Genomic DNA, 14,188 nt, shown 5'->3' with positions numbered 1-14,188 from the left:
AGAGTTATAGGCCAGCCCTGCTCTCCCTCACCCTCCTATATTTACTCCCTGTTTCATTATAGGGACCATAAAGCCTGGGAGGTGTGTGTGTGTGTGGGGGGGTGACCTTCTGCTGCTCAGGTGAAGGTGAGGGGAGGGGGGGTGGAGGGATGGACGAGAGGTAAGGGATATGCAGAGGAAGAGGGAGATGGATAGAAAAAGGGGGAGGACATTTTTAGGGATATACATAATAAAGTAAGAGATAGAAAGAAAGAAATAGAGAAAGAAAGAAAGAAAGAGAGGTGGTGAGGGGGAGGAGTGTGGAGGATAAGGAGTATATAGATGATGGTAGAGCAGGAAGGAAGGACAGGGATCTGGTCATTAACAAGCTGCATGTTCATCCAGCACAAAGCCTCTCCATCCCATTACACAACTCTATATCTAGGAATTATTATGTGGGAGGCACTGCTGTGTGCATGCGTGTGTGTGTGCGTGCGTGTGCATGTGCGTGTGTGTGTACAGCGTAAAGCCTCCACCATGGATTTGAATTAAAACCCAAACAGCACTAATCGGCACTTTCCAGGCAAGCTGCTGTTTCAGCCTGGAGATAATTACGCTTACTGGCCAGCTTCATTATGGAGGCAAAGGTCAAAACAACCAGAGGGTCTCTCTGTGTGTGTGTGTGTGTGCGTGTGTGTGTGTGTGTGTGTGCGCTCCATGAATGTGGTCAGTTTGTAATGTACCCATGGCATGCTTTGAAGTGTGATAAGTTATTTAATTTATCTTCTGTGTGCGTGTGTGTGCGGTGTACCTCTCTCTAAGGCCAGCACCACAGATTAACCCTGTGTTTAACCTCCATAAAGCTTGTGGTGTTGACGTTTATCTCCCGGCCAGCTGATCTAATGAAGCACCTGAGGGAGCAGAGACAGTCACAGTCTCGCTCTACCAGGCTCTCTCTCTTTCTCTCTCTCTCTGTTCCGTCTCTTTTCCTCTGCTCTCTCTCTCTCTCTCTCTCTCTTTCTCTCTCTCTCTGTTCCGTCTCTTTTCCTCTGCTCTCTCTCTCTCTCTCTCTCTCTCTCTGTTCCGTCTCTTTTCCTCTGCTCTCTTTCTCTCTCTCTCTCTCTCTCTCTCTCTCTCTCTCTCTCTCTCTCTCTCTCTCTCTGTCTGTCTGTCTCTGTCTCTCTCTCTCTCTGTCTGTCTCTGTCTCTCTCTCTCTGTCTCTTTCACACACATACATAGTCACTCTCACACACACAAACAGTACTGCACACGACAGAAGTAATTAGCTCTGTCTTGCTGCAGGGATAGTTAAATGCCCTGTCTGACCATCTGTAAGTCTCCATCCAATCTCTGTTTTCTCCACATTGATCAGTCACTCAGGATCCATGAATCAACACTACTGTGATTCAGAGACCAGCAGTATCCCAGGAGGAGGCAGCCAACCAGCAACCTCTTGTTTAAAGTAACACTAAGTCACTAAGATGTTGTAGGAATGGTTCATTATAAATCTAAATGAACAAGTGTCTCTTCCTCACCACCTAGATTCAGCGTCTGGTCCTGCTACAATGTTCGAGTTCCCATGACAAAGGCCAAACCTTAGATCTCTACACTAGGAACCTACCCATGGCAACAAAACCTGATTTCTCTACACTGGGAACCCATGGTAACCAAACCCGATTTCTCCACACTTGGAAGCTACAACAACAGGTCCAAACCTTGAACTTCTGCTTGCGGCTGTTGCTCATCTGCATGTACAGGCGATGCGGTCCGTTCCAGTTGCCGTAGACGATGTCCGTCTTGCCGTCACGGTTAAAGTCAGCGAGCGCCACCCCGCGGCCATGCTGCATGGGGTCCTCCACCCCTGGGCCCCAGAGGGACAGGAAGGGGTAGAAAACAAATGCCCCTAGTTTACACAGCATGTCCACATGACTGGTTTTCAAGCGTTGCAACTTGAACCAAATTAACCTCATACATCTCCACTGGTATCTTTCACATGTGGAACCATTTGGAATGTTCAAATTGATTGTAATTGCATTGATTTCAGTAGTTCTGTATACTGAGAAACAGTATTGATAAAAACTCGCTTTGGCGTTGCCGGAGGGTGATGTGGGGTTGCCCTCATCATCACTCTGTAATGTGCTCATGCAGGATTTATCTGACCAGCTAAGAGGCTGCAACACTGCCTGGATGCTAGGAGAATGCTGTATGCTAAGAGGATGCTGAATGGTTGGTAACAACCTAATATTATGTATGCTGATAAACTGGCTATTCATTTGATCCTAGCAGTGATTATGTGGGTGAACATAATATGCAATACAAAAGTGCAAAGAGTAATGCTATGATATGCGGAACCAATATTTATTTGTCCGGGCAAGTGCTACGTGTTTGAGATCAAACTAAATATCTAGAGCATGTCATGACAGATCAGCAGAATGATGACAAGGACATGTGAAAGCAGTGTCGTATATTTACAGTAATGCTGGTAGAAAGAATCTGCATGTTTTCAGAACATGTTAAGAATGCGAGAGTACAATGATTTCTTAGAGCACATCGCTATACTCTCTATACTGCCCCCTTGTGGGATAAATGTAAAAAGGCAAGCATTCATAAGCTTCACGTTGACTTTACAGTAATGACAGTTTCCCGTTTAAAAACCTAGCTTGTTCGAACTGCAAGAGTCACTACTTTCCGGGCTCTATTGAATTCTGATTTCCAAATGTATCTGTCAACTGGGTTATTATCAGATTCTCATTCTAATGTCTAATTCTATGATTATATAGTATATTGTTTGTGTCCCTGATTCTGACACAAAAGTTGAATTGAAATGAATTGACAAGTTAACAATACCCTCCCTTTCTCTCACTGTCATTCTTCCTTCCCTCCATCCCTCCATCCTTCTCTGTGTCTATTCCTCCCTCCAACTCCTTTATTCATCCATTGCTTCCTTTCTCCCTTTATTCATCCCTCCCTTTCTGTCTTTTGTTTCCTCCATCTCTCCCTCCCTCTCACCAGCCTGCTGCGCCACGTCGGTGAAGGTTCCATCTCCATTGTTCCTGAACAGGAAGTTGGGCCCATACTCGTTATCACAGAACACGTCAGACAGGGTCTGGCTCACGATGGGCCCCACCACCACCCCACGCCCTCCTAGAGAGAGAAAAAGAGAGAGAGAGAGAGAGAGAGAGAGAGAGAGAGAGAGAGAGAGGAGGGGAGGGGAGGCGGAGGGGAGAGAAAAAGAGGAAGAGAGAGAGAGAGGGAGAGAAAAAGTGAAAGGGAGAGAAACAAGAAGGAGACACATAAGGAGGGGGAAGTCAGAAAGAGAGAGAGACAGAGAGAGAGAGAGAGAGAGAGAGACAGAGAGAGAGAGAGAGAGAGAGACAGAGAGAGAGAGAGAGAGAGAGAGAGAGAGAGACAGAGAGAGAGAGAGAGAGAGAGAGAGAGAGAGAGAGAGAGAGAGAGAGAGAGACAGAGAGAGAGAGAGAGAGAGAGAGAGAGAGAGAGAGACAGAGAGAGAGAGAGAGAGAGAGAGAGAGATGGAGAATGAGAGAAAGAGAAGAAGAGAGAAAGAGAGAAAGAGGAGGAAGAGAGAGAGAAAGAGAGGGGGAAAACACAAAGGAAGGAGAAAGAGATGAAAAGGAGAGTGGGAGTGAAGGAGGAGGGTAAAGAGAGAGGGAGATCAGGCTCCATCACAGAAGCGATCTCAGAGATCATTACTGTCTTTCCAGGCCATTTCCCCTTAGCAGAGCAGGTCTTTCTGCTGACAAGGACCCTGACCGCATAGCACACACACACACACACACACACACACACACACACACACACCCCATCTCTCTTTCTCTTTGACCCCCTCAATACCCAACAGAGTCTTACAGTAATTCCCCCACTACTTGGCACGTCGTAAAAGAAGAGGTCATCCTCCATTCATTCTTCTGACCGCTCAATACTGTAATACTGTAGACCATCTCTATTTCTGGAGCAATCAGCCTATCAGGATCAGTCTCATGTCCTATCAGAAATCAATGGTGTGATACGAACACAGTCAGAGAGACAGAGCCAGGAAGAGAGACAGAGAGAAAGAGGAAGAAAAGACAAAAGAGAGATCAAAAAGAAGGGGTGGGTAGAGAGAAACAGTTGATGTCTGTACAGTAAGCTGTCTGTCTGTGTCTGTCTGTGTCTGTCTGTCTGCCTGTCTGTCTGTCTGTCTGCCTGTGTGTCTGTCTGCCTGTGTGTCTGTCTGCCTGTCTGTCTGTCTGTCTGTCTGTCTGTCTGTCTGTCTGCCTGTGTGTCTGCCTGCCTGCCTGTCTGTCTGTCTGCCTGTGTGTCTGCCTGCCTGCTTGCCTGTCTGCCTGTCTGCCAGCCTGTCTGTCTGTCTGTCTGTCTGCCTGTGTGTCTGTCTGCCTGTGTGTCTGTCTGCCTGTCTGTCTGTCTGCCTGTCTGTCTGCCTGCCTGTCTGTCTGTCTGCCTGTCTGCCTGCCTGCCTGCCTGTCTGCCTGCCTGCCTGCCTGCCTGCCTGCCTGCCTGCCTGTCTGCCTGTCTGTCTGACTGTGTGTCTGCTTGCCTGTCTGCCTGTCTGCCAGCCTGTCTGTCTGTCTGTCTGTCTGTCTGCCTGTGTGTCTGTCTGCCTGTGTGTCTGTCTGCCTGTCTGTCTGTCTGTCTGCCTGCCTGCCTGTCTGCCTGCCTGCCTGCCTGCCTGCCTGCCTGTCTGCCTGTCTGTCTGACTGTGTGTCTGCTTGCCTGTCTGCCTGTCTGCCAGCCTGTCTGTCTGTCTGTCTGTCTGTCTGTCTGTCTGCCTGTGTGTCTGCCTGCCTGCTTCCCTGTCTGCCTGTCTGTCTGCCTGTGTGTCTGTCTGCCTGTCTGTCTGTCTGTCTGCCTGTCTGTCTGTCTGTCTGCCTGTCTGCCAGCCTGGCTGATTGTCTGAATTATGTTCCCCCTTTCTCTGAGTTCAGACAATCCCGCCCTCTCCCGCCCGCCCTCCCTCTTCTCTCTCCTCCGGGTCGTAAAGTGTTTATACTGCTCTGGGGAGCATGTCACCAGCGTCCATCCAGACAGACGGAGCACGGTGAGGTGAAGGTGTATCTATATCATCTTCTACAGCTGCCAGCTGACAGGCTGCCCTGCTGGACCAGCGCACTCTAGTGCTCAACGACGCGTACTGCATCCAATCCTAGCCCACCCTGGCCTGTCTAGTCCAGCCCCAGCTCCAACCCAGCTTAGCCCAGTTTGGCCCGGCTTAGCTCAGTTTTTCCCAAAACCCAGCCCCAGTCCTACCCATCCATATCCTGCCCTCCTCCAGCCCAGTCCCAGTCCTACCTATCCCTATCCTGCCCTCCTCCAGTCCAGTCCTACCCATCCCTATCCTGCCCTCCTCCAGCCCAGTCCTACCTATCCCTATCCTGCCCTCCTCCAGCCCAGTCCCAGTCCTACCTATCCCTATCCTGCCCTCCTCCAGCCCAGCCCCAGTCCTACCCATCCATATCCTGCCCTCCTCCAGCCCAGTCCCAGTCCTACCTATCCCTATCCTGCCCTCCTCCAGCCCCAGTCCTACCTATCCCTATCCTGCCCTCCTCCAGCCCAGCCCCAGTCCTACCTATCCCTATCCTGCCCTCCTCCAGCCCAGCCCAGTCCTACCCATCCCTATCCTGCCCTCCTCCAGCCCAGCCCCAGTCCTACCTATCCCTATCCTGCCCTCCTCCAGCCCAGCCCCAGTCCTACCCATCCCTATCCTGCCCTCCTCCAGCCCAGCCCCAGTCCTACCTATCCCTATCCTGCCCTCCTCCAGCCCAGCCCCAGTCCTACCTATCCCTATCCTGCCCTCCTCCAGCCCAGTCCCAGTCCTACCTATCCCTATCCTGCCCTCCTCCAGCCCCAGTCCTACCTATCCCTATCCTGCCCTCCTCCAGCCCAGTCCTACCTATCCCTATCCTGCCCTCCTCCAGCCCAGTCCCAGTCCTAACTATCCCTATCCTGCCCTCCTCCAGCCCAGCCCCAGTCCTACCCATCCATATCCTGCCCTCCTCCAGCCCAGTCCCAGTCCTACCTATCCCTATCCTGCCCTCCTCCAGCCCCAGTCCTACCTATCCCTATCCTGCCCTCCTCCAGCCCAGCCCCAGTCCTACCTATCCCTATCCTGCCCTCCTCCAGCCCAGCCCAGTCCTACCCATCCCTATCCTGCCCTCCTCCAGCCCAGCCCCAGTCCTACCTATCCCTATCCTGCCCTCCTCCAGCCCAGCCCCAGTCCTACCCATCCCTATCCTGCCCTCCTCCAGCCCAGCCCCAGTCCTACCTATCCCTATCCTGCCCTCCTCCAGCCCAGCCCCAGTCCTACCTATCCCTATCCTGCCCTCCTCCAGCCCAGCCCAGCCCTACCTATCCCTATCCTGCCCTCCTCCAGCCCAGCCCCAGTCCTACCTATCCCTATCCTGCCCTCCTCCAGCCCAGCCCCAGTCCTACCTATCCCTATCCTGCCCTCCTCCAGCCCAGCCCCAGTCCTACCTATCCCTATCCTGCCCTCCTCCAGCCCAGCCCCAGTCCTACCCATCCCTATCCTGCCTTCCTCCAGCCCAGCCCCAGTCCTACCTATCCATATCCTGCCCTCCTCCAGCCCAGCCCAGGCCTCTGGCTGTCTGTCAGCCCCTGTCACCTGGACAGCCCCAGCGGCCATGATGAGTGTAGTCTCTGGTCCATTGAGCTGGTCCAGGCTGATCTATGTAAGAAGCACCCTTCCCCTCGCCTCTGCGTGACTTTGACCGCAGTAAACAGCTGACAGGGCCCAAAGAGAGAACACTATCACCTCTCTCTCTCTCTCTCTCTCTCTCTCTCTCTCTCTCTCTCTCTTTCTGTCTCTCACTTTTCCCCTCTATCTCTTCCTCTCTCTCTCTCTGTCTCTCTCTCTTTCTCTCTCTCTTCCTCTCTCTCTCTTCCTCTCTCTCTCTGTCCCTCTCTTTCTCTCCCTCTCTCTCTACTGTAGTTTTCTTTCTGTCTACTTTTCTCTGTCTCACGCCTTCTTTTCTCCTCTCGGTTCTCCCTTTTTTGCTTTTATTTTTTATCGTTCCAGATTTTTCGCTCTCTTTTTTCCCTCTCTTCTTTTTGACCTCACCTCTCTTCTTGTCTATTCTTGGTATGGCGTCTATGTTTCATTCCACTGCTAGAGGTATGGTCGCAGTCTGTCTCTCACACGCACACCTACCAGTGAACTTGTTGACCCCGGCCTGCTCTGCCACGTTGGTGAGGGCGATGACCCCACGAGCGGGGTCGCTGGCGTCCTCGTCCATCTCGATGAGGGCGTGGGGACCGACGGTGCCGCTGGCGTAGTTGGCGATGTAGATGGCGTAGCGGCCCGTTCCCTGAGAAACAAGCATGACCGTGGGGATTAGCTCTGAACACACAGTTAGCATGGGACTCAGCGTGAGACTCAGTGTGGCCCAATCACCAACAACAAGACTGGCACAGCAAGACTGGCACAGCAAGACTGGCACAGCAAGACTGGCATCATCTGCCCTGCCCCCCTCTCTCTCTCTCCCTCTCACTCTTTCTATCTATCTATCTCTCTTTCTCTCCCTCCCTCCCTCCCTCTCTCTCTCTCTCTCTTTCTCCTCTCCTCATCCATCTTCCAGACTCTTATCATCCCTTTCCCTCTGTCTTTGTCTGCCCTCTCTTTCCAATCCCTCTCTCTCTCCCCCTCTTTTCTCTCTCTCCGTCTCTCCCTCTCTCTTTACAGATTAATTTCACACTCCATTATGGTGGGAGTCCCTGCAGACACAAACTCACAGATGGAACCACTCTAATGGACGACCCCCCCTCGTCCAATCAGCTTCACACCAGGATACACACACACACTCACACACATACAAACACACCCACACTCACACACATGATCACTGCTCTGCAGGACGGAAAGTAACATGAAGCCACTAGATGTAAATATTACCATAGCCTCCGGTCACATCCACGTACGCATGCGTGCACCCACACACACATCCCAATGCAAAACATCACTCGCAGCTAAAGGCATGAAGGCCATTGGAAGTTAGTTAGCAGTGTTAAAAGTCAGTGATTTTCCGTAATGCCTCACCCAAGGCTAAGTCCTGTCACTTTACTTTCCAGTTCAACAGTTGAAGTCTGAGTGTGTGCATGCCTTTGTAGGTGTGTGTGCGTTTGTGTGTGCATGAACGTATATATGTGTGTGTGTTTAGTGTAGGAAACCTGATACTTTACACATTTACACAACACGTGTGTGTTTTTGTGCACACACATTGACACATGCTGTGCGAAGCCACTTGAAGCTAGTTAGAAGGTCATGCAACATATCCATCTATTAATCTGGAACCTTCCATTCCACCTATCCCTCACAGTAGCCTGTCATTCCCAGGAACAGCAGGCTCCATCCATCAGCTCTCAGGAGGGCCTCCACCCCTCCTCTTCATCAGTTAGGGGACAGTGATGAAGGAGACGCAGCACAGTGGCAGAGTGGCAGAGTAGAGTAATCACTGCTCTGCATGACTGATGGAGCCGCTGGTGTTAGGAGCGCATCTAGACTCAAACAGCCCTGCTCTCCTGATGATGATGATGATGATGATGGTGATGATGGTGGTGATGAGGGTGATGATGGTGATGGTGGTGATGATGGTGATGATGATAATGATGATGGTGGTGATGATGATGATGATGATGATGGAGGTGATAATGATGATGGTGATGATGATGGTGGTGATGATGATGATGGTGGTGATGATGATGATGATGATGATGATGATGGTGATGATGGTGGTGATGAGGGTGATGATGGTGATGATGATGGTGGTGATGATGATGGTGGTGATGATGGTGGTGATGATGATGGTGGTGATGATGGTGGTGATGATGATGATGATGGTGATGATGATGATGATGGTGGTGATGAGGGTGATGATGGTGATGATGATGGTGGTGATGATGATGGTGGTGATGATGGTGGTGATGATGATGATGATGGTGATGATGATGATGATGGTGGTGATGAGGGTGATGATGGTGATGATGTGGGGATGGTGGGGATGATGGTGGTGATGGTGATGTGAAGATTGTCTACAAGAATTGTCTCTGCTACAAAAAAAGGATCAAAACAGATCCATCTTCCCCTTCCCTCACTGTTGCTACTTGGTCCTGTTCAGTACATACCTGGTCCCTGCCTGGAGGAGGGGGAGAGGGTGGACACAGGATGAGAAAGAGACAAAGGGATGGAGAGAAGGAGAGAGAAACCAAAGTGATATGGACATAAAGAGTAAAGACAGTGTGAAATGGGATAGTGAGACGGAGAGAGGAAAAGAGGGAGATAGAGGGGCGGAGGATGAGAGGGACAGAGAGGGAGAAAGAGAGGGGGAGAAGTTAAGAGGGAGAGAGAGGGAGAGAGAGAGAGAGGGGGAGAGGTTGAGGGGGAGATCAAGCAGGAGAGAGGGAGAGAGGGAGAGGGAGAGGGAGAGAGGGGGAGAAGGTTGAGAGGGAGAGGTTGAGAGGGGGAGAGGTTGAGGGGGAGATAAAGCAGGAGAGAGGGAGAGAGGGGGTGAGAGAGAGGGGGAAGGTTGAGAGGGAGAGGGGGACAGACACTAAGAAAGAAGGGGTGGAATGGATGTAGGGATGGTGTGGAGTGAGAGGACAATGTGGAGTGATAGAGAGAGGATATGAGAAAAGAAGATAAACAGATGGGGAAAGACAGAGGGTGTCTTCTTCAGTCATGCCTCCTGAGATTATGTTTTTTGAAACAAACGTTCCCAGGAGTTTGTAATTATCTCGCTGCAGAGAATGAATATACGTGAGTGTGTTTGTGTGTGTCCGTGTATGTGTGTGTGTGTATGTGTGTGAGAGTGCCTGTTTACCTTCCGGTCCACGCAGGCTACTGATCGTCCTGCCATGCGGTTAGCTACATCTCTATGCTCGTTAATCTCATCGCTCAGCAGGTCCTCGAAGCGCCCGTTACGGAACTTAAACAACTTATCAGAGTACGTTGCTCGACCTTGCGGAGATAGAGATGGGGGGGGGAAAGAGACAGAGCAAGAAAATAGGGGGAGGGGGAAAGGTCAAGAAAGAGAGGGAGAGACAGGGAGAGACAGGGAGAGTCTGTTTAGAAGACTAAAGTGCAGGGAGAGAACAGGAGTGAAACATTTTACAGGAACATCAAAGTTGTCAGAAAGCACTTCTGAGAGTCACAGTGCAGATACAGAGATCTAGAACAGGCACAGTGCAGATACAGAGATCTAGAACAGGCACAGTGCAGATACAGAGATCTAGAACAGGCACAGTGCAGATACAGAGATCTAGAACAGGCACAGTGCAGATACAGAGATCTAGAACAGGCACAGTGCAGATACAGAGATCTAGAACAGGCACAGTGCAGATACAGAGATCTAGAACAGGCACAGTGCAGATACAGAGATCTAGAACAGGCACAGTGCGGATGTAGAGATCTACAACAGGCACAGTGCGGATGTAGAGATCTAGAACAGGCACAGTGCAGATACAGAGATCTAGAACAGGCACAGTGCAGATATAGAGATCTAGAACAGGCACAGTGCGGATGTAGAGATCTAGAACAGGCACAGGGATGATAATGATAACTACTCTTATCTAAAGAGGTAGAGAGGTAGTGTCTATGTCTGAGCGGTGCCCTCCCCTGTGTTAGGGATGACACTGTGATCCCACAGGTGACTGACTTACCTGTAGGATAGAGTATGAGAACTATTATCAACACCAAGCTTGTCCTTTCCCTTATTAAACACAGAGGAGATCACTTTGTCTCTGCTGATCCGAGCTCTGTTCTGCCTCGTGTCTCTGCTGATCTGAGCTCTGTTCTGCCTCGTCTCTCTGCTGATCTGAGCTCTGTTCTGCCTCGTGTCTCTACTGATCAGAGCTCTGTTCTGCCTCGTGTCTCTGCTGATCCGAGCTCTGTCCTGCCTCGTGTCTCTGCTGATCCGAGCTCTGTCCTGCCTCGTGTCTCTCCTGATCCGAGCTCTGTTCTGCCTCGTGTCTCTACTGATCCGAGCTCTGTTCTGCCTCGTGTCTCTGCTCACCCGAGCTCTGTCCTGCCTCGTCTCTACTGATCTGAGCTCTGTCCTGCCTTGTGTCTCTACTGATCTGAGCTCTGTTCTGCCTCGTGTCTCTACCTATCTGAGCTCTGTTCTGCCTCGTGTCTCTGCTGATTCAAGCTCTGTCCTGCCTCGTGTCTCTACCTATCTGAGCTCTGTCCTGCCTCGTGTCTCTACTGATCTGAGCTCTGTCCTGCCTCGTGTCTCTACTGATCTGAGCTCTGTCCTGCCTCGTGTCTCTACTGATCTGAGCTCTGTCCTGCCTCGTGTCTCTGCTGATCCGAGCTCTGTTCTGCCTCGTGTCTCTGCTGATCCAAGCTCTGTTCTGCCTCGTGTCTCTACTGATCTGAGCTCTGTCCTGCCTCGTGTCTCTACTGATCTGAGCTCTGTCCTGCCTCGTGTCTCTACTGATCTGAGCTCTGTCCTGCCTCGTGTCTCTGCTGATCCGAGCTCTGTTCTGCCCCGTGTCTCTACTGATCTGAGCTCTGTCCTGCCTCGTGTCTCTACTGATCTGAGCTCTGTCCTGCCTCGTGTCTCTGCTGATCCGAGCTCTGTTCTGCCCCGTGTCTCTACTGATCCGAGCTCTGTTCTGCCCCGTGTCTCTACTGATCTGAGCTCTGTCCTGCCTCGTGTCTCTACTGATCTGAGCTCTGTCCTGCCTCGTGTGTCCGTCTTAGTGTGTGTGTTTCTCTCCGTGTGCACCTGAGAAGGCGTTGTTGGTGTTGAGGACATAGATCTCCTCCCTCCCGTCCCCGTCGATGTCACAAGCCGTCACGCCGATGGCGTTGCCCTGGCGATCTCTTAGCGCGTAGAAGGGCGAGCTGCGGTTGTCGACGGCGATGTTGACCAGGCGTTCCCTGTGCCTGTCGTACTTGAGGACCAGGTTGGGGCCGTTGTACCTGGAGGAGACCAGCTCAGGTCAGACACAGCCTCTCTGCCCAAACAGAGCATACTTCACTCTCACTTTAATGGATTAATGAGAGACATGTCCTTATATTTCTCTGAATGTACTTAAATGTACTTCTCTTTAATGTACTTAAATGTACTTTTTTTTTTTTTACAAAATAAAATCTTATTTTGTAAAGTTGTCAACAATACTGATTGACAGCTTTAATATATGTATGTTTGTTTCCCGTGGTTTGTTCTGTCTTTGGCTGTATTCCTAAGTTAGAGAACATGAGGATAAAGCGAGGTAATGACATGATGCTAGGACCGGCTGATTTCAAAGTTGTAGAACAGGAACTTAACGTTTCTAAATGTTCCGACAGAGCCTTAAATGTCCTCTACCTAAATTAAATATTCTCTATATTAGTAACTCTCTCCCACAGTTTCAACCTCAGGAAGTCACTTGAGATTATTTCTGATGGGAACTTCCATCCGAAAGTGGTTGTCGGGATCTGAACAAAAAGTCTGAATTCTGACCAAATCTTCAGGTCACATAATGTAATAATGAGGTTATAGGACATGAGTGTGCTAATTGTGTAACTCAGAAAGAAGATAGGAGAATGTCTTCCTCTATCTCACGTTATCCTACTCTCTCTCTCTTGGGCTCTGTCAGCTCTGGCATTTGAGCCACTGGGCCCATGGGATTGTAGTTTCAGCCATCCATAGTTTATGTACCCCGATCCCACAATACAATTCCACTTCCTGTACAATACAAACCAACTTCCTATAGACAACAATCACGATTCCAGTACACTAACATCTCACACACTGTACACTAAAATCTCACTTCCTCTGGACTGCAACTTTCTCCTGGGAGGATATGACAACACATCGTTTCCCTAGCCATCTATCCTCATCACCCCGAAACTAGGCCGGCCTGCCCACCTGTCATGTGTGTGCGTGTGGGTGTGTGTGCGGTTGTGTGTGTGTGTTTGTGAGGATCTGTGTGTGTGTGTTCCCGGGAGGGTTCCAGCCTGTGAGACTCCATCCTGACTGAGTAACAAAGATTAAAGAGGTTCATTCCACTCCATCGTTATTCTGTCCAACACACTGAACGTCCTCACTGCTCTTCTGCTCCTGCAGTCTGGCCAATCAGGCCTGCGCTTAGGCTGGCTCCAACCAATCATGCTGGGTCTCTTGAGCTTGACTCAAACCAATCACACATCCTTTTCAACCCGTCTCCAACGCATCACACGTGGTTCCATCCAGCAGGCCCCAGCCTCAGGGCACTGGAACAGCTCTCTCCTTCTTCCTTCATCAGTTCTTTGATGTACTTTTCGGGTTATTCTGTTGGATCCGTGTCTGGTCTGTGAATGGTTGTAATGGAGTGACGTCTGAGAAGGGAGGGGTGAGTGAGGGGATGTAGTCACTCTGAGAGGAGGGCTGGTCAGGCTGGAGTCAGGGGTGAGTGAGGGGATGTAGTCACTCTGAGAGGAGGGCTGGTCAGGCTGGAGTCAGGGGTGAGTGAGGGGATGTAGTCACTCTGAGAGGAGGGCTGGTCAGGCTGGAGTCAGGGGTGAGTGAGGGGATGTAGTCACTTTGAGAGGAGGGCTGGTCAGGCTGGAGTCAGGGGTGAGTGAGGGGATGTAGTCACTCTGAGAGGAGGGCTGGTCAGGCTGGAGGCAACGCGGAGCTCTGCACGGCCACGGTAACGCTCATCGTCCTGTGAGGGTTTGATCTCCGCTCAGAAGCCCATCACCGCTGCCTAGTTCATACCTGGCATCCCTCCCTCCCTCCCTGTCCCTCTCTGCTCACCCGGCAACGACCATCTCCAGCTCTCCGTCTGCATCCACGTCTGTGACGGCCACGCCGTAGTTCAGCTGGGTGGGGTTGTTCTCGTAGTCAGGGGGAAGCATCGTCATGGTGACGGCTGAGAACATGGGTTCCGACCTCTGGGCCAGAGAGAGGACCGGCAGGAACACACACACCACCAGGTGGATCATCACCTGGAGACACACACATCATCACCTGGGCTCTGTTCGAAAACTCTTAAAATGCGTCCTTCCTTCCTTCCTTTTAAGACAGCGAGGTCTGTTCGAAATGTCTTAAATCTTCTCTTCCTGTCTAATAAGATACCTTGAAATACGTCACATAACGGTCATTTTTTAAGAGAGCATATGAGCTGCCTTGCTGTCTTAATGGCGGCACGTATTACCCACAACTCTGTGCGCGGGGTTACCGTAAGCAACAAGTTAACCAGAATCCTTTGA

General features: G+C 50.9%; 1 protein-coding gene across 1 annotated transcript in view; it reads right to left on the bottom strand.

The window, feature by feature from the left end:
* crtac1b (cartilage acidic protein 1b) overlaps positions 1-14,188 on the bottom strand; it is a 35,558-nt gene that overhangs the window by 11,230 nt on the left and 10,140 nt on the right. Inside the window, exons 2-7 of the mRNA XM_084709348.1 lie at positions 13,734-13,924; positions 11,736-11,932; positions 9,828-9,964; positions 7,163-7,319; positions 2,989-3,123; positions 1,695-1,840 (exon numbers count right to left, since the gene is read on the bottom strand). Coding sequence (XP_084565474.1) covers positions 1,695-1,840; positions 2,989-3,123; positions 7,163-7,319; positions 9,828-9,964; positions 11,736-11,932; positions 13,734-13,924 — 963 coding nt within the window. The remainder of the gene's footprint in view (positions 1-1,694; positions 1,841-2,988; positions 3,124-7,162; positions 7,320-9,827; positions 9,965-11,735; positions 11,933-13,733; positions 13,925-14,188) is intronic.

Source organism: Hypomesus nipponensis, chromosome 11 (assembly GCF_054491055.1).
Source record: "Hypomesus nipponensis isolate SF chromosome 11, ASM5449105v1, whole genome shotgun sequence".
Classification (NCBI taxonomy): domain Eukaryota; kingdom Metazoa; phylum Chordata; class Actinopteri; order Osmeriformes; family Osmeridae; genus Hypomesus; species Hypomesus nipponensis.
The sequence above is the reverse complement of the archived record's forward strand: the minus strand, read 5'-3'. Positions and strand labels throughout refer to the sequence as shown.